The sequence below is a fragment of the Fulmarus glacialis genome, unplaced genomic scaffold, assembly GCF_000690835.1.
Source record: "Fulmarus glacialis isolate BGI_N327 unplaced genomic scaffold, ASM69083v1 scaffold14151, whole genome shotgun sequence".
In the NCBI taxonomy this organism is placed as follows: domain Eukaryota; kingdom Metazoa; phylum Chordata; class Aves; order Procellariiformes; family Procellariidae; genus Fulmarus; species Fulmarus glacialis.
This window is the reverse complement of record NW_009192213.1, coordinates 88-23,281: the sequence shown is the minus strand read 5'-3', so window position 1 is coordinate 23,281 and position 23,194 is coordinate 88. Positions and strand designations below refer to the sequence as shown.

Genomic DNA, 23,194 nt, shown 5'->3' with positions numbered 1-23,194 from the left:
TAACACCACCTTCTGCCTAAAAGAGATGCTTTCACAGAATCGACTGAGAAGGCAAGAAAGCTGAAAACTGGCTTGGGAAGGGATTGCTGAGATCTTGCCCTCCAGGTCTTGAGAGAGGTCTCATGAACCTTCCTAACAGCAAAAGGCTTTCCAACGTTAGATTCAAAACTGACGACAACAAAAAGTGCTTTAAAAAGTTATTGGCCCTATTGGCATCGGAAACTGCTGAGAAACACAAAAGAGGCTTGTGACAAAACTTTGGAAGACACTACATAGCTAGCTAGTGAATTGCTCACTTCATTGTGGGTTTAGGTATTTATCACAAATCTGTGTATACAAATAATGAATAAACACTCAGATTGATAAGGAACCAATTGCTCACGGCGTACCTAAAGCATCAAGTTTTAAGCACCTACCTTGGGTGTCAACAAGGACCAGTACCTCCAGAATAATTCCCATTCCTGACAGGTGCTTTAACTACTGCCTATATTGAAGTTACAAACCCCTTACTGCTTTTTGTTGATTATAGGGATCACATGACGATGTGATGCTTAATGAAGACGTACGGACAGCTGCTAATTAAGTACTCGTGTTGCCACTTCCTTTGCTTTAAATCAACATCCTTTCCCTCTAGCTTAAGTGAAATCAAAATTAAAGGCTCGGTTCCTGTTTTATCTGACAGAACTGGGCAGTATGAAAAAAGCCTATGTTCCATACCCAAAGAACACAGGCATCTCCAACCCCAGAATATAATTCAGAGTCTCAAAACAGGCAAATCACAAAGAGCAAAATCTAAAAGCCTCAGAGAGGCCAACACAAAAATGCAATAGGCAGGCAAACATCCAAACTCCCAGCCTTTTCTAGAGACTCTGTTCCCAAAATACAGTCACAGCAGACAACTCGAACCACAGAATTCAGAAGTATCCAAGTGTTCTTTGAAAGGACCAAGACTCTCTACCCCCAGCTTCATCCCTCTAGAAGAGGGTGTTGCCTTTTGTATGTCGGAACATTAGATCACTTGCACAGAAAGAGAGAAATATTTTAGGGCTTTCTCAGCTTGAATAGATTTAATTGAAGATCCCTCTCTTCCACCTATTAGAGAAATTGCCCCTGGCTAGGGGAAAATGATGGTCAATGAGAATTCTTACTCTTCCTGCAGGAGGTTACCACTGACAAACAGAGTTTACTGGACAAAAGAGTGAAAAAAAAAAAACAACACCCCCCCACAAAAAACCCAAACACCACCAAAACAAAAAAAAACCCAGGGAGACACAGACTGACTTGTTTTGGGTAGGCATGTTGTATTCCAACAAACAGGAGCAGAGCACCCAGGTGACAGCAGTTTGGGGAATCTGGAGAAAGAACTCAGAGATACAGGCAATCTTCAGCTCAGAAGAAAGAGGTACTTCGTATACTCCAAGCAGCCAGCAAGCAACTCGATTTGCTGTTAAGAGACGCAGAAGTTGACATACTACTTTACATTTGACCCTAAATGGCCGATACTCTTAACACAAGCTTTTGAGCGAATCTCTTACTTTTAGGTTAGAGTCACTCTTGCATTAGACTGCAACACAGAGAATATAATCCCTTCGCACTGAAAGAACTGAGGCTGGATTCAGCGTACCTTTCTAACCAAGGCAGTCATCCACCTCTTCAAGACAGGCAGAGCCTCAGCCTCTGAATGCCGTTAACTCTCCGTTATCAGGTAGGACTGAATCCAGATCTCAAAGCATTCAAACTCTCTGAACAACAGAGGGTAAAGAACGCTTCAAATACACTTGCTTGGATTTCATTGACACGTACCAAATTAAAAGAAAAAAGCTTACTAAAAATATGCATCTTTATTCAAATAAGGTTATCTCTGAACTCCAAGTGTCAATTTACATTAGTCAGAAACAAACATGAAATGTCAGCTGTTTGAATTTAAAAAAAACAGTAGACAGTCTTCGGTGTTACAGTAATTGATGCATTGATAAATGTCAAATTTTCTTCAAACAGGAAGTTAGGTAATTTATAAACCATATTGTGAATTTTGCTTTTGAAAGATTCAGGTGTGACCATGTATTTAATATACCCTGACCAGTACAATGAGATTCTCTTGTCACTGCCAAATATTTGCTACTTATCATCCACACTTCAAATACAACTACTAGGCTTGTTCTCCTCCATATTGTCAAACTGGATTCCAAGGTATCTTCTCCTCTTAGTCCTGAAATCTTACTTGATAAGAATCAAACATGCTATCAGTGTTGAAAGAAACTTCTAGTAGCCAGCCATAACAGGAGGCTACATTGACTGACAAATATTCTTAAAGTCCAAATTTGTTGCTATCACTTCAAGAACAAACAGGATAAAATTTGAGCTGGGCAATTGGGAGCTTTCCTTTGATCCAGTGAGTGACGAGGCAATATGGAAGTTCCAAGGAGAGACGACTGTGAAATGAAGCATGAAGCAAAGTTACCACTTTTTGGATAACACAGAAGTTTCTTAGTTGCACATGGGAGATATGTCAGACCCATTAGCAGCATAGACACACAAGCTGAGCCTCATACTGAAGATACAATTGTAGTTTCAAGTTTTCCCCTAGACACCATCCCCAGCCTTCTCTTCTTTCTAACAAAAGACACAAAAGTATGGGCTTCTCCAGCATTAAAACAAAGTTATGGTTGGATAAATTCACAGTAACAAAAAATACAGGCTTCCTCCAATTGATACATTAAAGCTGTTCCTCATTATGCCATATATGCACCTACTTATCAAAATACAATTGCTAGCCTTTCTGTATAAGGGGTCTTGCAAAGCCTGCTGTGAGAGATGGAGTTCTGTTTAGGTGTTGCACTGATGCAGGAAGGCTTGCAATTGAAAGGAACAACACTGTACATTCTCAGAACAATTTAAGAAAATATATTAAGTTTAGTTAGAAGAGTCAGGGTTGTAATAGCTTAGACTCAAGGCACCTGTAAATATTTGCTGGTGTTGAAAGAACTGAATGGATAAATTCCTATGTGTTATTCTGGCTTATCTGAAAAGTTTTTTTCATTGATTTACCCTATTTATCCAGCAAGATTAGCTTGAGGCAGTAGTTTCCCCAATTTTACAGCAAATCTTCTCAAATTTAGAAATGAATCTATAAAGCTATACCACTCAGTATACTACATACTGTAGCTATATAAATACGTGTGTAGGTAGGATCGTTTTATTGGTATAGCACAGACATCCAGTTTTTGGACACTGTATTTTAAGTAACAAAATATATTGCATAGGTTTATCTTTTCTCCAAACTGACAGGCACAATACTGAAGTGTTCTTCATTACAGTGAATTTGGCAGCATGTGTAGCACTCCAAGGGAGTAGATTGTAGGAATGCAGTAGTATGCTAGAGTCCAGATAATTTTTGCAGATTCAGACAAATAGATTAATAACTAAAAGTGAAATATCCTGATGCATTTGTGTATTTTATAGAATTTAAAAAAAAACAAAACCCCCTGTTCTAACTCTACACACAAAGAACTCAAGGACAAAGTTACCACAGGTATGTAAACAAGGCAAAATGAGTTCATTTCACATTCCTAATTTGGACTATCTGCTTTGTTTCTTTCCTGAAGCAAATGTTCACCTGATAAGCAGTATCAAAAACACATGTTCAGTCTTATGCTTTCGATATTAAAGCAGGAATCGACACACAAAACTGGTTCTACAATAGCTGCTGGATGAACAAACATGTCTGAAGCAACAGCTTGTAAAGAAATGGGTTAACACTCAACATCTGTAGTTTAGAATACTTGCCATGTCAAGATTTAAATCAAAGCATCTGTATTTGATACATGAAAGACACAAGACAGCTTTATAGAAGTAAAGACATATTCATACACTAAACATATCCTTAATAAAATCAGATTTGAAGAGGTATAAAGCAACGATATCTTCGCTGAAAGAGTTCCACAAATCTCCAAACAAAATTAGAGACAGACTTGAAACTTGAAGAAACTACTTTATCATGTTTTCTCTCACTGCCTAAAACCAAAGCCCAAAATAAGGAGATAAGCCTTTATTTGCTTGTTCTGTATAGTCTAATTTCTATATCAGGTATCAACAGTCAGACTGTTAAAGGCCTGTCTTTGTGTCCAGATATTAAAAAGTGCTTAAATCTGTATTTCATGAAGAGTTAGAATTAACTAAATAATTCTTAAACTATTAAATCCAAGTGGTAAAGAAATGAAATGTTTATAACAAATTTTTACTCTCCCCCCAAAAATAGAGAAGAGCAGTTGTTTGGGGGTTTTTTGTTTGTTTGTTTTGTTTGTTTGCTTTTTTTAAAAAAACTGATATGTCAGGACACTTAGTGGCAAGCTTTCTGCACAAATCATCCACCTGCAATTCTCATTATGAACAACCACCAAACCTGGACGTTTCAATTTCCTCCTCTGGAATCTTAACAAAAGAAGAGGAATATGGCATTTGCCTTCCAGTATTTACAAGAAAGTTAGCTGAAAACTTAGATAGGGTCTGCAGTCTTCCCCTATCTAGCATTTGCTCTGCTGCTCCCCAGTCTGTTTTTAACTTTAGCATTAACAGTTTAAATGAGAACCCATTTTGTTTACCAAAATTCAATAATTTACAATATTGAAGTATATCAAACACTAAAATTTCCCTCATTTACAGAAGTGTATAATTTTCTGTGCATACATACTGCTGTTATGTACACACAAAAGCAACAGGTCATCAAAAGAACTTTTTGGCTGCTGCTTCTTGTTGACTCCTGAAAGAAAAAGCAGAAGATAATTCATTAAGTAATTATAGTATAAAACTAGCTAACTTGTTTAAATAAATATTTCATTTATTTGGGGATTAAAAGATTCCATTCCTTGTCAACAGAGACTTAGGGAAATCAAATATAAGTCATATCACGAAAATAGGATATAATTTTTTCTCTTTACAGAGACATTGGTAGTGTCACTACAGTTCCAATTTTGCCTCAAACACAGAAGGAAACAAAACATTCTGGACAGAAACCAGAAACTGTGAAAGAACATATGAACTGATTTTTAAAATACTTTAACTAAAATTTTCTAAAGCTTCTCAGTATCTGATTGGCCTAAAGATCATCATAGAAAAGGAAACACATGCAACTAAGCAGTGAAAGAATTTACTTGAAATGGGATTTCCTCTTCCCTCTGGCACAGAACATATTTATTTTCTTAGTGGATACAGATACTGTGGATCAACCACACACAGATGCTAGAATTACAAGGGCATCAAAAGGAACTGGAGGGACCAGCTCCTCATTTGTCTTGGAAGCCATCTTTCCAGTTGATGGCATAACATGACATACATAAGAAATGCACTCTCTCCACTTTGTAGAGAAGCAGACACACAATAAAAGTTAGTGCTATCAGCAGCATTGATCTTATACTTAATACTAGTTATCCTTCCGTAGAGATAGCAAACAGCATTTTCTCTTTGAAGGGCAATGCAGCTATTTTGGTCCCTACTCCTTATCCTGATTAGTGTGTGTGAGAAGCAGGAGGGAAGACTACCAAGTAAGTCCTTACTCTCAAGAGGTTTTCCTTTCCATCAACGCAAATTTAATTTGAACATTATGACATTACAAGGAGGAGAAAGAGAACAGAAAAAGCCTCCCAATTAGTTTGGGGGGGGGGAAGTCCATACTCTATCGATATCATATGTAGGAGAGGGATGAAGAGATATGTATCGTAAAAAAAAGTTCACTGAGGAATTTGTAAGATGGGATAAGTAGCTTGTTGGTACACACAGCAAACAAAAAAAAAAAAAAATCACATCAGATTTTGTTAAGATATTAATAAACTTCAGTAAGTCCACAAGAATGGTGGTCAAGAGCTGAAGCACATGTCTCAAGAGAAGAGAGGAAGGGAACTGGGCTTGTTCATCCTGGACAAAAGGCAGCTTCAAGGGGTGTAACAGCAGCTTTCTAATACCCACAAGATGTTCTTGAGCAGACAGGGACAGTTTCTTTACAGAGATCCACATTATAAGAAAGAGACACAACAGTCAAATTGAAACAGTGCAGGTTCCCACTAGATACATCATGGGGGAGGGGGGGGCGGGGAGAATAAAACAAACTTCATTATGATCATTAAACATTTCCAATGGGGTCTGTAACAGTGGTAAATTTTCCATTCTTGGAGGTTTTTAAGACCTGACCAGTCTAAACACTAAGCAACCTGGTCTGAATTCAGTGTCGACCCTGCTTTGAACAGAAGATTGAACTAGAGACCTCCCAAGGTCTCTTCCAATCTGAATGATTGCTTGTTTTAAAGATGATTAACATAATCATACCATTGCAATTGCATTTTCCAGTCAGAAGTTCTAAAATCATTTGCCCTGTTGTCTTTAAAGAAAAACATACTTACCTATACATGATATAACCAATGAATAACACTGTTTGCACCGCTACAAATATGAAGAAGTGCATTGTAGATAAGCACGATGGAAACGGTGGCAAGTCTGGACACTTCGATTTCTCACTAGATGGCTAAAAAACAAGAACAACAATATTTGAGAAAAGAGCAAACAAAACATGCCATCAAAAGACTGTTACATGTAAGAAACAAAACGAGGTCTTTGCAACATGATCTAAAAACTGGACACAAGCAGAAAACAGACAGAAATGACACTACTCTGAAAAATCATAATCTTACTCCCCGTCTCACTTTCCCCTTTCACCTTTATGTTTCTCAGATAAACTGACTGATGTTAATTTGAGGGTTATAGGGGAAAGAATTAATCTTTGCTAAATCAACGGAGAAATCAAGAACCTTCAATGGGATCATAAGCTAATTCAGCTTAATTGCTACCTAGGCTAGACTAAGGTGCTCCTGAATGTGAACGCAGTCATCTTTCACACGTAGAGACCTTAAGCAGAGCCTGCCCAAGTTTCCCCTGATTAAAGCTCTCCCTTCTGTGCAGAAGCAAGAGAATCTCCTCTGTATAGAGCTGTTAAGTAGGGGGACAAACACAAAAAAAGCACCCAGAAAACCTAATTGCTTGACCTTGTTTCCACAGGAAATTAGACTAAAAATCATGCTCTTTGTGCAAAACTTCTCATCAAGACACAGATCATGCAGTTAGGTCAAGGCAGTGCTGCTTTAGCAACTCAGCTTAATGAAGGATTAATTGCTCCGTAAATTGCATGCTGGCTCATCCTAGCTTTTCACTAACAGCCAAATAAAGAAGTATTACAGTCATGCTTTACACTACCAGCACATAAATTACCATATTTCGTTGTACTAAATGCTCAATGTCCCTCTTTACTACATGAAGGTGTTCTTTGATGTCATTGAAGTGCTGAGTTGTTTCATAGACTCCTGCAGCAGAGCCAGGACGTTGAGCTCCACTGATCAACCTCAGAGTATCAGCCATGGAATTTCTGAAACAAGACAAACAACAAGACATCTTTCAGCACAGAACAGCTTTTCTACAAACAGCAGTTATTCTGGACACCTTTTAGTCCATTAAAATTAAGTTGAAATACACAGTTGCCCGAAAAGGTAGAAGACATTTCTGCTAGCTTCCAAGAATACCTATCAAGAAATAATTCCTTAATCAAACTATGATTTTTTAAAAATATTTAATTCTGCAGACAGTTTCAATTTGTACAGTGCACCAAAGTCATGCTGAAAACAAGATAAGCAATAGCAAATATTCTATTGCTAGACAGCTGCTTTGCCTGACTGATGAAGTCTAAAACAAGTGTTTTATCTGAGGCTCTTGCCAAGGCTTTAGGATAAGCAGAGTTTAATGCAATATTTGAAGAAAACCAAAAGCTGTTTGAAAAATAAATAAATAAAAGCAGTCATGTAAGAAACAAAAATAAAGAAGAGGCTTTAGGGATAAGAAAAGATTTAGATACGTCCTTGTTTCATGATTATCATTTATACGAGAAACTCATTTCCCATATGCATTGTCATAATACTTAATATTGTCTTAATGTGAATTCATTTTGCTTCTACAAATTAAATCCGTAAAAAGTTGAGGTTCCATAACTAATTCTGTTTGAGGTAAACTAGTCAATGAGAGAAAAATACTTAATCTCTAATCAATATGTTTATATAATTTTCCCCTACTGTGATGTCTCTTTTCAGTTGCAAAGAGGATTATTCTACAGCTAAAATATTTATCATGTGAATGTTAATCTCTTCATTATTAACGGAATAAACAATCAAAATGTATGTCTTTGGATTTCTTTTTAATTTACTTAAAACTTTACATTTTGTTCAGATGAGAGCTTACTTCAATGCCTTCAAGGTAAAGTCCTAACTCTTTGCACAGTGGTCAACAATTTATCATAGTATCATAGAATGGTTTGGGTTGGAAGGCACCTTTAAAGGTCACCTGGTCCAACCCCCCTGCCGTGGGCAGGGACATCTTTCACTACATCAGGTTGCTCAAAGCCCCGTCCAACCTGACCTTGAATACTTTCACCGAAGAAAACAAACAAACAAAAAAACCTCCTGGCTTGAATACTATTCATTAAGTAAACTAGCAACAACAACATATAATCATATTTGCGTTATACAAAATTATATTACTGATTTTTAAATGGCTCATATTCATCGTGAAATCGGCAAGTTAAGCATCAAAGCTTAAATGTTTACAAATAATCTTCATAAAGATGTTGCCCATCTTTTAGCTTTGCATCAGTTGCTCTTCATGCTATTAAATTCAAGAACCACAGAACTAAAAATAAATTAAAAAAAAAAACAGGAGAAAAGAGAAAACCAGAAAGGTACTTGGCACTATGACAACTCTCCAGAAGTAAAAATTGCGAGCACAGATATGCTGTATTAGTGTTACAGCAGCTTTCGCTCCATTATAAGAACTATGCAGCATGTTTAAACTACTTGAAGCAGCTACATACTAAGTCAAAGCCACACACTAAATTAATCTACACAATTATATCAAGTTGCAGATACAGCACTTTAACAAAGAGGCATTTAGTAATTACAGCCCCCTACTAAATGCTGGATTAACAATATACTTTTCTTCAAACTGAAGGCTACCGGTTTTTCTTAAAAATATCACTTTAAAACACAAATCAACTTAACATACTGGACTACCAGTATTCTGCATGCTTCCCACGTAATCTAAAAAAAATTCTTTTCACTTTCAGTAACAAAAAGATCCAAGAATGCACCATTTCCTGTCGTCTTTGCGAAAGCTCAATCCCAGCCCAGCACACGGTAGAAGATCAATCACCTTCCACAGTCACATTTCCCGTTATTCCAGATAACATACTGCACTCTAGGCCAAACGGAGTTAGCCATGGACTTCCGCAAAACTCTCAACGTTTACCACAATAAGCTCGTTTTTAGTATTGCAAAGTTATCAAAAGGAGTTACCAAAACCCAGCTGTTTGCTTCTGTAAGCCACTGCAAGCAAAACTAATCAAAGCAGCTCTCATCTTCTCTCATTCTACATTTCTGGTTTGGAACTTACACATACAAAACGAATGCAAAAAACCCCTCCTCTGTCCTAACTTAAATTAGCATATATGTTATCCAGAAATTATTTTATATTTTTGTATTGTCATTGCATAGATTATTTAAAGTAAATTGATTAATATTTACTTGTACTTTGAATTAGTGTTATAATAACCTATTTTAGAAGTAAGTTTTTCACTGGAATATTTTTTTCTTAAATAACCTGTGCAAACCCACGCAACCACCATCATGACCACTGCCTAATAAACGCTGATAGTAATTCTGCCTATCCACATCCATCACATTGTTCATCTTGCCCCACAATTTTCAGTGCTAGAACACAAGTGTGACACTCATTTTGATCCTCTCCCTCCTAATACCACCATCCCCATGTAATTAACATAAATCTGCACACCCACCTTCCCCCAGACTGATCCACTGTTTGTTAAAAGCAAAATAACCTCCCTAAATAGACATGGTCTGTATCAAATTTAATTTACATTTACTTTTGCATGAACAATACCATGCTGATAGTTTCTACTGTATGAACATGCAAGATTCTTCTGTAATCAGATGATTAAGAAATCCACAAATCTTGACAAGAAAATTACTTGGACAGTAAGTCCTTTTCCTCCGGGATGACCAGCAATGCAACAGTGGGCTGTTCATTTCTATCTATAAATAAAGCATTTCTTTAATCTAAGAAAAATATTAAGATGATGTTACGCAAAGTCATACCTAATAAGTAGTCACTAAAAGGGCAGACTGCCAATGTTAACAAGAAAATCTAATTTTCTTGCAAGGTATAAAGATTTGTCAAGAATATTAACATAAAAGCTGTCGTGGAAGAACAAGTGCAAAAATGGAAGCACTCTAATCTTCATTCCACAAAAAACTGACCTACTTAGATAAATCACAAGAGCTGCCCTTGAACTAATACAGGAAAAAAAACACAACTGCTTATATACTACAACATCAAGCTGTAGGAATTGTTTTTCTCCTTTTTTTAAGCCCAAAGTAAGGAATATTTTAACTACTCTAAATGAAGGGTTAAACCAACTATTCCTGCTAAAGACAGCAATTGTAAAACATCTTAGAAGCAATACACAAACATCCCTATGAAACAGAAATTTTCTCAGATTCATTTTAGCAGTACAGCACCTTCAAGATAAGGTTTTTACTTCATTTGGTAACGTACTTTGAAAAGGTACAGCATACCTCTCAATCGATTTTAAAAACTGCACCTTAAAAAGCAAAATTATTAATCACGTGGGAACTTGCAAGTGTCCTTGCAGATAGAGAAGTTTCCTGAGGAAGTTACTGGCAGAAAGTCCCCTGACAAAAAACCAAACCAAACAAACAAAAAAATCACCCCCAGGAGTCTTAATGTAGTACAGTTATATTCCAGTAAGTTTCCCAAGATTGCCACACAACTGAATTCATCCAGGCAAGAAAACAGGTCTGTAACTGTCAAAGTCTCCTTTAATGTGATTATCTTTTGCTACAAAAGACATTGATGTATCAGTTGACAGACCTGGTTTTCACACAGTAAATAAAAATTAGACCACAAAATATTCACTCCCTTAGAATAAAAAAAAGTATTTTTTAAGTAAAAGCATGCAGCCCATGTGTAAAGAACAAACAGGCACTTGTATCACAGTACAGTTTAAAAATGTTTTCCCATTCTTCTCTGACCTACAAGAAATGGGGACAAGATTACTAAAATGGTCTACACAATATATTGGCACATGAAAAAAAACCAAACAAAAAAAAGAGGCCTCTCCAAGGCTTGTACATACTGGAATTCTGAGGGACTTGAGATAAAACTGTAAATACTTTTTGTGATATACAAATCAGTAACACTAACAAACCACTATGGAGCAATAATCAATGTATAAGCTTCAGGCAGTCACAGCGAAATTGGGGAAAAAACCTAAAGACAAAATATATGTCTATATTGAAGAAAGAAGTGAACTACTTTAAAAAAAAACAAAAATAATAATTAGAAGGCTAAGCAATAAATCTCAACAACTCTTATTACATGCACAGACATTTTCATTTGTACAGAACTACTTCTCAGAATTACTTACATGCCTTTATAGGTTGTTTACACTAAACAAAACCTCAAATATCTCTCATATAATATTATCTAAATATAATATTATAGATCTTATTCATAATATTATATAATAATAAACTCATATAATCATTATATCATGAGTAGACTGACTATATGGACAAAATACTCCAATACACCTTTTTTTTTTAGGTTCACTAGCTATAAATCGAAGGCATTTATGCTTATGTTGTTATCAATGCTCCAAAATCAGAGCAACAAATTTCCATGAGGTAGCAGGTTATCACATTAGCAGAAATCAATTGTTTTTAAAGGGACTGGACTTACCTGTTGAAGTGGAATCTCATGATAAAAAAAAAAGAGGCAAATTAGGGGGCTTAGCCACCTTAGGGACATGAACTTACTTTATTATAGAAATTAAACGTATGCAGAGAGTCACCACTACGGAACTGACACAGAGAAATTACAAGTTTGTCAATATTCTCATACTGAAATAATAAATAGGATTTAAAAGGTGGAAAATAATATAAAATTCAAAACACAGCCTTAATATTTAGAAAGCATTTACCTTATTTCATTTACTTGTCTAATGACCTCTTCTTGAGTTTTCACAACCGTCTCAATCTCTTGCTGGGAAACCTGGCAGGGGGTAGGGGGGGGCGGAGAAAAAGATCAACATATCTTGGAAAAAGCAAAATCAAGCACGCTGCTGAAATTAGGCTGAGCTATCAATCACAGTGGGGTTTTTTTTTTATTTACCTGTCCTTGTTGACCTGGAAAAACAGCTCCTCTTTTAGCAATCTCATCTGTGACTGCAGAGACGTATCTCCTCTGCTCATCCAGAATCATGTCCAATTGCCTATTAAGCTGTTTGATTTCAAGATGAATTCGATTCTGTCCCTCAAAGATTTGCCTCAGTTCACGATCACTTACAGTTTCAAAAAGATCATCCGCTGATAAGAAAAAAGCACAGGTAGCTCTTACATACACGCATTCTTCATAAGTTGCATTGTATCATTTTTCTTGCACCCTTAAAGTTTCCACATGAATATACTTTTTTCCTATAATTTCATATATTTGGTGTTTATTTATCATCATTGCCATGGCAAAGGATACCCAAATGGGATCAGAACAACTGAAGAGAGATAACCACACATTCAAACCCAGACTCCATCTTAGAGTTCCTATTTCAATACTTGGGTAATGTGCAACATAAAATGGAAACAGGATGCTGTTACTATTAGGAGGCAGCTATCTTTGCATAAGCTAGCATTGTATTACCAACTAGCCTTCAGAAGAGACTTGCAGGTATTAAGTACAGCTACTTTTTAGAAAAAGTAAGCTTTAAAAAGTAGCTTGAAATAGAGAACTGACTGCACATTCTGAGTGAGTTCCTCCGCAGCTTCAACATCATCAGAAAGAAGAAAGTCCAAAAGACTCTGGCAAAAAGATTACTATTTCTTATCAATGGAAGACTGGACAATATTTCAAAAACACAGATGAAGTTAAAATGGTGTAGGACCTTTAGAACAGTGATAACTTATCACTGTGAAAAAAAAAAAAGACAACCTGAAATTTCAGGTCTAGATGCCTGAAGTACATTCCTGACGTGTGTGCGTTCAAATACAGCTAATTCAATCCACAAAAGTAAGAAACAGACTGGCTTCCATTATATTTTCAAATAAGCAGATTCCTTTTTGCCCAGCAACTAAAAAAACCAAAAAACAAAACAAACAAACCCCAAAAAACAAAACCCAACACAAGCAAATAAACAAAACCCCCACCATGTTCCATAGCAGAACAGTCAAAGTCAAAGCACTTTGGCTAAACACTCAAAAAAGTAGGCAAGAGTCATTATTATAATCTTCCTAAATTAACTATAATTTGAAAGCAGTGGAAAAACGCTGTTCAGTCTGAAATACCTTTAAACCAATGCTTGCTGAGAGCTGCAGATGCATCGTATCAATAGTGGAAAGGGCAATTCTGCCTTACCCAGCCAAACTTAAATTTCTTATCAATAGCTTGAAATGTAAAAATAAAGGCCACAGTTTTTAACAACATCAAGCTTGAAATTTGGTTATTAGCTAACCCAAACACTAACACTGAATGCCAGCTAATGCTGTGGTGCTGAAATTGACAGAACGCAACACGTGTCCAATATTAGGCAAGCATTAAAAAGCTTTTCCAAGCAAGCACATGTTCCAGGACATCCACTAGCCCATCTTTAATAACCATCCATAAAACAAGATGGGAAAAAAAACCACGTTTGTTATGAATGTGCAGAAACACACCAAAAAGATGACCTTTCAAATATATTTTCAAATAATCAAAAAGGCCATGCTTCCTTAATCATCATTTTACAGAGGAATGCCTGATCTTCTCTCCCTTCTACTGTTCAATACAGATTCTTATTGTTCCCATCATGTTTCCATTCGTTTGTTTTGTTCTCAATCCAGGCATGACAAAGGGGACTTTATATTTCAAACACTTTACAAACAAAAGATGGAAGATTCTTAAATAAAGTAAATAACATCAGTAGGAGCTTAGTAAAATCAGTCAGAGTATCAGGCCGTAGTTCTGAATATCCCAGAAAGTAAACATTTTCCTTCACAACTGAAAAATCACTCAGATAACTTGCCTGGCTGTCCTTGCACATCAGGATGTTCCTTTTGAAATTCTTCTTTCTTTTTATCCAATTCTTGTTGAAAGTGTTCAAACTCTTCTTGATACTTCTCTTTATCTTTTTGAGGAATTTCTGCACCTGGTGTTGGCTTTAAAACATTGGGGGGGGGGGGAAGAGATTTTTTTCATGTTCTCCACCACTCCTATATAACTTATTCTGCAGCAAGGCTGTTCAGATTTCAGATTTGAAGACATAACACAATTAGTGGGGCACATTAATATATTAAGTTGAAGTGAGAAACCAGACATTCCTATGGAGACCCATAGCTTTTTCCTGATACATGCGTACTTTCTGCGATGAAAAAGAAATCAAGTTTTCAAGGATAGATGCTGCTTAGCAGTACAGAAGTGTTCTAGAGGTATGGGAAGTTGAAAGTAAGAATAGATTACTCGTCCACTTTCCAAGCAAAGTGTACTTTTTCGTTTGTTTTCTCTGCATGTTTTGATTTAATATCAGGATTTTTGTTTATTCAGTGTTGCTTGAAGAATTCTGGTCTTGAAAATGTTAATTAAAGTATCACCAAAACATTCCAGTATTAGTCTCATTTTTCTAAAACAGATGACAGCACAGCTACATGCCAAAATCCTGAAACAGGGATGCCAAGTATGACTTCAGAGGAAAATGCCATAATCTGGTGCTACATATAAAACATATAGAATAACATATTTTACTAATTATGCATAAAGAGGCTTACTACTTCCTTCCCGGGCTCAGTCAGCTGGAAGGTCAGAAACGACAGGACATCATGATCATCTGTATTAAACACACAAAACAAAAAACCACTGTTCATTGCTACTGCTACACCTTACAAATCCTGGTACTTCCCAAGTCAACCTTGCACTTGCGAAGGATCTTCAGGCGACAGTATTCTCCCAAAATCCTCCCAAGAGTTTATGCAGTGGGGAATAGACTGCATAATGTCTTTGTCAGGACAAATTGAAAGTCCTTCTGCTCTAGCCAGGAAAAGGCCTAAGCATATCAGTAATTTGGGAATGGGAGAGGATTAATTACATCATCATGGTCAAAAATTTGGTATAATGGATCAACACTAGGAGTAAAAAAAAAAAATCCTCTCTTGCAAGCCCTGCAAGTCTCCACATCATTTGTCACAATTTCTAACATTTGCTACCTGCAAGTCCCCCTGTTGCTGCAGATATTCCAAAATATCCTTGTGATGGCAACACCATATCTTCCACTTTCGCACAAAATTCATAGTCTTCTTTATCTGGAGTGAAGCCATTGTTAATTAATACCTAAAAGGAAAAACACTTACAATTTTTACCACGTAAATCTATTTGTGTTAATTGCTTTGTCAGTTTACAGTAACAGTCACAAATACAACTTACCGGATAATTCAGCAGCTGATAGTAGAAACCAAAAACTATTTCTTTTCTGAAAGATGCTTTTTACAAAGAAAATGTATAAGCTTTCTATTTTAAAAAGGAAAAAAAGGCCTGATTCAAAGTTCAGCATGAACAAAAATCCAACATTTTCTATTCATCACCTAAGAGGACATACTGCATAGAATTCAGATACATATAAAATGTATCCATCTCAGTTACAAGAAGCAGAAAGGGATCTGGGGATTGATGGTAGGCTCGATACAAGTCATCAGTGCCTGGCAGCTAAGAGGGCAAACCACGTCCTGGGGTGCATCAAACATAGTATAACCAGCCAGTCAGTCACGAGAGGTGATTATCCCACTGTATTTAGCATTGGTGCGGCCTCACCCCAAGTACTGTGGGCCCCACAATTTTAAAAAGGATGTCAAGGTACTTGAATGTGTACTTGAATGCAGACAAGGGCAACAAAGCTGGTGACAGGGCTGGAAGGCATGTCCTCTGAGGAGCAGCCGAGGACTCTGGGTTTGTCTCATTTGGAGAAAAGGAGGCTGAGGGGTGACCTCATGGCTCTCCGCAGCTTCCTGAGGAGGGGACGTGGAGAGGGAAGTGCTGATCTCTTTTCCCTGGTATCCAGGGACAGGACGCATGGGAATGGTTCAAAACTGCGCCAGGGGAGGTTTAGACTTGACATTAGGAAGTATTTCTTTACCGAGAGGGTGGTCAAACACTGGAACAGGCTTCCTAGAGAGGTGGTTGATGCCCCATGCCTGTCAGTGTTTAAGATGCATTTGGACAATGTTTCAACTTTTGGTCAGCCCTGAAGTGTTCAGGTAGTTGGACTAGATGATCGTTGTAGGTCCCTTCCAAATGGAATTATTCTATTCTAAAACTGATCATGGTGTAATAATATCAAGTCTGGTTCAAGAAATCTCTGACTCAGGGATCGTTAAAGGCCAGCCTATCCCAGTAACATTCTGGGCAACACAAATTTTTGATCTGATCTGGAAGAGTCATCCCTTACTCTTCTTAGGTTGATTTTAAGCTTGAAGAGATTCTCTCTTCCTCCACGGATGCATTGGCAGAACTGCTAATGTTAACAGCAACATTTGAGCCAGAAGAGTTCCTAGAAAAGGCATCAGGGACCAGGTGCATTCAAAAAGAGACCGGCCTTGGAGTCTGAAATTTAATTTTCATTCAAGAGTAACAGATAGCTTTTACCATTGCATGGTACAAGGTCCAGGTTCTTTTCGGTGCATTAATGTTTACTTTTAGAGAAACTTTTACTACAGAATGACAGCTGTGTGTTTTATGGCTAATACCTATGAATACCTTTTCAGAAGAAATCAGAAGCCAAGAAACACACGCTTCATAGCTGTCGCAACCGAGCACCACATTAGTATCTATCTCTCCTTAACTAGAAGGAATTCACAGTCATCTGACTAGTATTTAAGAAGTCTTGAAGACTCCCTTATACGTGTGGTTTTCTATCTTGTTTAATCTTCAAAGCCCTACTACTTCTTGGAGGTGGGAAGCCTCAAGTAGCAAATTTAAATCTGCTGTCAGAGAGCGAGCTTCGGTTTTTTAGTCACATTTCAAGAACCTCTTACAATCAGCTACAAAACCCTCTGCAGCTCAGATCAGCTTGAGAAATACCGTTCAAGTTAAGGAACTGCTCAACCATGTGGAAGCGGAGGAACAGATGCTGGCTTTGCGACACCTCTACAGGCAAGTCAACAGCAACAGAAGGGTCTGAGCACATATGAGTACATTAGCACGACTGACTCCTAAGTAATACCAGAAAAATCGGCAATACCTGCCGAGTCAGATGCACTAATGTAGCTAAAAACTCGTCTAGCATTTGAACATACTGCACCTCCTTTCAACTTCTGCTACCAAGCTCAACATTTTCAAAAATACTGGAATTAACATATGGGGTCTTTGGGTTTTCAAATAGTTGCAACAATCTCACACTTAAAAAGCTGAGAAATATGAGTAATTACATTATTTCAGAGTACTTACAGTCAATGTTTTTTGGTAGTATGTTATCTTTACTCGAACGGGATAGGGCTTGTTACGAAAGTCCCTCTGACAGGATGCCAATGCTTGCGTGGAACCATCACTATGCAAGAAGACAACTTGCATAAAACTATATCTTATGATTTATCAGCTAAGACAAAAAAGCATCAATGTATCACTAAGCAACATCATGATAGTTTTTCAATATGCAAGTTTTTCAAAAGCTGTCCCACGACTGCACTGAGCTTTTCTGAAGTCTGGGATCAACAGTACTAGCTGCTTTACACAGGACACAATATAGATAGAATGCAGTAATGGGGACATCTATTTGCTTCTAAGATATATTCCCAAATCCGTGAACTGAGATGGAAATAAGCTACAGTCCGGACTGCACCAACTAAGCTAGACACCTCTCTTCTCAGGGAATCCAAAAAGATGTCAACTGTGTTGTTGACAATAAACAATCAGAAATCAAAATTAAACCAATTAATTTTAGAAACAGGCAAGTAGCTTTCAGTTAGTCACTTTTGTCAGTTATTCGCTGTGTGTGGAAGATATCCATAAGCAACGAAGAGGTAAAAAGTCTGTACCTCCATTTAGCTGAGTTCACCCATCCCAAAGGACATATGCCATTTAAATATCCATCAGTTGCCAATTTCTGTGCTGTTACTGCCAAAACAGTGTTTTAACAAATAGAAAAACTCAAATGTAAAGGAAACAACAAACTTTCATATGAAAGAAACCTTTATGTTTCTCTAAGAGTTTCATGCAACATTTCATCATTCAAGAGCAAACACTGATCATTAACACTGAAAATAAACTTACTTCTGATGGTCATACAGAAGTTTTCCATTGTTGCCTACAACAATCACTCCAGGATTGTTTTTCTAGAAAAAGAAACAGCAAACAAATGGAACAGTTTAATTTGAAGTGAAACATAAGTAGCATGACTGATAGCCTTTCTGTGATAAAGCACCTAAAGTCATTACACTACAGATACACCACAGATGTTTTTATCCTTTCTGTACTTCAGCATTATATAAGCAAAATGACTGAGTAGCACTGTGTCATGCTGCATGCTTTGCCAGAGACTGCTACATTCTTTGCATAGTTAGGGGTGAAAAAACCCATACAAATTAAGTTCCTGGATATACTACCAATTACCATCATTTGACAAATACAGAAATATAAAAGCCACAGATAGGAGAAATATATATGTAGTGAAGACACAGATCTTAAAACTAATAGATAACTTAATACATCCAACTTTGGCTACACAACACTGGGAAAAACATCCAAACAGACACTATGTTGACGTCCTACTGACCTTGTCACAGTCATTAGAAAAATCTCGGGAGCTATCTGTCAGAGACTAAACAGAGCCTGTTAAACACATCCCCAGTTACATAAATTGCTAGAGGATAAGAACAAGCTAAAATGATAATGGCAGAACAGATTTACAGTGCTATTCCAGTTGCCTCCAGGAGTTTATGAAGTGAACTCCAGTTTTTACAAGAGCACAAGATTTCAGAGTTAATCTGCCTCCCCCCTTCAACATTTCAATTCATCATCTCCTGAAGTGTACTGGTTTTGGCTGGGATAGAGTTAAATTTCTTCATAGTAGCTTGTATGGGGCTATGTTTTGGATTTATGATGAAAACAGTGTTGATAACACAGCAATGCTTTAGTTACTGCTTATGCAGCCTCAAGACCTTTTCTGCTTCTCACAGTCCCGCACCAGCGAGTAGGCTGGGGGTGCACAAGAAGTTGTGAGGGGACACAGCCGGGACAGCTGACCCCAACTGACCAAAGGATATCCCAGATCATATGGCATCACGCTCAGCAATAAAAGCTGGGGGAAAGAGGAAGGGGGGGACATTCAGAGTTATGGCATTTGTCTTCCCAAGCCATCGTTATGCATGATGGAGCCCTGCTATCCTGGAGGTGGCTGAACACCTGCCTGATGATGGGAAGTAGTGAATGAATTCCTTGTTTTGTTTTGCTTGAGCACGCAGCTTTTGCTTTGCCTATTAAACTGTCTTTATCTCAACCCACGAGTTTTCTCACTTTTACCCTTCCGATTCTCTCCCCAATCCCACCAGGGGGGAGTGAGCAAGCAGCTGTGTGATGCTTAGCTGCCTACCAGGGTTAAACCACAACATAAAGGAATATACTGTCCCACTAGACAGATTACCAGCTCTTAAGAAAAGAAAACAAAACTCAGACTTCAAGAATTCAGGAAATAATGTCCTTCTCAATTCACGGTGGTGGGGTAGGGTGGTCCTTTGTCTTCAATAAAGCACTACAATCAAACTATCTGTTTCTTTTCCTTCATCACACAGATTGTGATAACAACAGAACAGTACACTGGTATACAGAAATAGACCAGTATACAGAAATAGACCAGTGTTTCTACTTCTCAGCAATGGAGTTTGGTTAGCTTAATTGCTTCAACATCACTATTATCTGCTCAGTACCACTGGAATACTTTAATGTCATCTTCTTACTGTTTATTTCAGTTCAACAACAGTAATACTGAATTAGTTCAGAGCATACTTGCATATATTCTGCACGAAGCGTGTACAAACAGTTCAATTTCAAAGCACTCATGAATGCAAACCAAGTCTAATCTACCTTAGAGCACAGCAGACAGCTACTAACAAAAGTATTCAATGCTAATGGTCTGGGGATCTTGTCTGGATGCAAGCACATACAAGAACTTGAAAGATAGTACAGAATCCAAAGTGGGAAATAACTTCTCAATTTTTTGCCTCCAAAGGTCACAGGAAAGATGTACTGTAAACTCTTGTGACATTTAGTGTGGTTCTTACAATTTCAGATGTTCAGAGCTATGAAATTGTATTTCTTTTTAAAAAGCTTTTGTCACTACTTCTACAGAGAAATAAAAATTCAACTCTAGTATAACCTACAGCCTTAGGAGGAAGAGAAAAAAGGCTTTGCAGTTTTTAAATCAGCATCATAACCAGGGTGCCTTGAGTTGGCAGTGCTAGATAAAGTCTGTTTCTGGATGCTGGCATATTAGGCTCAGAACCAGTTACAGCACCAAACATCTTCCAGTGAACACACTAAAACAGCACCAAGAAGAATTTTTCCACACTGGGACTGAAGAAAGTAACAGGTTGTCATTAAAAAAGTCTCACAGTATTTAAGACACGTCAGACCAATACAGGCATGACGAAGACTTTTGTTTTGACTAGAAGTGACACATCATCACTTTCTAAAAAAGGGTTTCTCACCACACTGACTAAACTTGTCATGATCAGAGTCCCAGTGCTATCAAAGTTCTGGCAAACAGTGTTGTCCACATGCAATTTTGGTAGATGGCATCTTCAGCCAGCTAAACTACGCCCGTGTCCATATCCATGCCAGAAGTCAGAAAAAAAGGAAAAAAAAAAGGGATTTTAAAATTCTTAGTAAATTGAACAATACTCTAATTCTATGTCTTGTCTTTGAAGATCGGAAATATAAACATCACCTTCAGTCTTTCAACTTTTATACATGATGAAGTTTGCTGTATATCAAAAGCCATCTGTAGGAAAAAAGCTTGTACACCTACAAAAATATATCTAAAACATCTAAAAGCAAGCCAAAGGAGTGCAGGAAAAGTAAAAGAAGCAAAGCAGACCTACTATGTATTGGTAAAGTTTCCCAGGATCATTCTGGACTGGAAAACTGGAAATTCAGAACAGCAACTGTCACCCCCATCTGCTACAGGCAGATTTGTTGCAAGAAAAAGAGCATCTTTAAAGAGAGACATAGAAATTTGTGTTTCCGCAGTGTCATATTTTGGTACAATATGCCTCTTCCAAAGCACACATCTTCAGATGTATGAACATTTCAAATTGTGCATGGACATTCCAAATTTCAGCTTGTACACATGTACATGGCATTTTCCCTCCAAACCTAACACATGAACCAATGTTCAGTGGAGATTCATTATGTGTTATGCTTCAACTTTCAAGCTCAAAAAAAAAAAGTGTGAAAAAGTATAGTAAAAAAATCTATAAGGGAAACATGACTATTTTAATTTATCCCTTCAAAGTGAAGGGGAGGAGAGTAGGAAAATAACACCCTATTTTTTTCCACAAAGTTATATGTACAAAGCAGGCAGGAAATTAATTTATAACATTTGCTAGAAGAGTTTGCTTCCAACTAACCTTTCCATCATTGTCAAAGGAATCAAAGAAAATTCCAACACCATTCCATTTATCAGCTGCCCCGAAAACAGGACCTTCCAAGCCTTGCTCTTCTGTAAACCAGATTGCCTATTACAGAAAGCAAGTAAGAGTCGTAAGTCAAGATTCGCTATTTAAAGCATGTCTTTTTTTTTTCCAGTTAGATCAAATTCTTAATACCAATCCATCAGCTCCAATGCGGCCTCTTCCTGTAACTCGAAAGGTCACTTCGACTTCCCAATATTCAAATATTGACTTGTTTTTTGTCCACACTGATCCTCTTTGGCTTTTCAAAGATGTTGTTATACGAATCTGATCTGCACTTGGTATGGCATCTAGAAAGGAAAGGAACCAACACTGAATATATGAAAGAGAGAGTATTGCAAGTGCTTAACTAGCCAATTAACAAATCCTCTAAATTCACAAAATTTTCTGGTCTCCTCAACTAGAGAACAGTTTTCAAAATAACTTTTTAGTGGAGTACTTGAGAGGGGAAGAAAAAACCCAAACACCCACACCTCTACTTTCAACAACTTACTACTGCTTTACAGAAGACTTAATCACCTTCCATTTGGGACCATAATGCACAACTTAAACAGAACATTGGTCTTGCTGCTAAGATACGTATTAAATTAATTAAAAGAAAAAGTCAGGTTTAGCTTTCTGTTGTATCCCACATGACTTTTCACAAATCACAGATTTCTGTTCTGCTTTTTAGAAACAATGTTCTAATTTTCTGTTTTAATAGTTTAAAAGAACAATAGGCATACATTTAGAGAGATATTCATTCACTTGTATTAAATAACATTTATTTTTGTGATTATCTGCTTTAAAAAGCAGGAAACAAGCTCATCTATAGACAGTTTCCTTCATGTCACTTGTAGCATAACGTCAAATAAGAGCCAAAAATTAACATTCATGAATTAACCAAAATAAACTAAATGAAAGCCCGTCAAAAAAAAAAACAAACCACAGCAGAAGTTACTGCAGAGAAACTATACAAAGGTAAAACCTTATGTACAGTAAATATCAATACATTTTACAAGGGGGGGAACTTATGGAAGACTAGACTCCTTTTTGAGTACAATCAAATCTTTAACCCATCCTGCAGAGGATACATAAATTGCATAAACTAAACTCAATAAAGTCACAATTTCCATTTCCAGCTTTTATATTATGAAATTCAACAGCATTTCTAGCCACACAGAAGCATGAGCGGCTTGTCTCAGGCACACCGTGCAGGCGCGAGGCCGACTCCCATTTCGACCAGCAGTGACACATCATCACTTCACGAAGAAGAGTTTCACACCGTCTTGAGTCAACTCCTCACAGCCACGGAGCTACCACTTCACAAGAAAGGTCACCGGTAACTCCGAAGCGCACGTCAAAGGAAGGGGGGGAGGACCTGCGGACGCCTC

At 37.3% G+C, this 23,194-nt stretch overlaps 1 protein-coding gene across 1 annotated transcript; it reads right to left on the bottom strand.

The window, feature by feature from the left end:
- Positions 1-1,826: 1,826 nt before the first annotated feature.
- LMAN1 (lectin, mannose-binding, 1) lies at positions 1,827-22,111 on the bottom strand (the record flags this gene model as incomplete). Its single annotated transcript, XM_009586986.1, has 13 exons — positions 1,827-2,432; positions 4,691-4,759; positions 6,393-6,514; positions 7,255-7,408; positions 12,107-12,177; positions 12,298-12,491; positions 14,177-14,309; positions 14,916-14,974; positions 15,351-15,474; positions 17,584-17,683; positions 18,406-18,467; positions 21,759-21,866; positions 21,957-22,111. Coding segments are annotated over 12 exons (1,319 nt in total), but the record flags the coding sequence as incomplete, so codon positions are not given.
- Between the last annotated feature and the right edge of the window lie 1,083 nt (positions 22,112-23,194).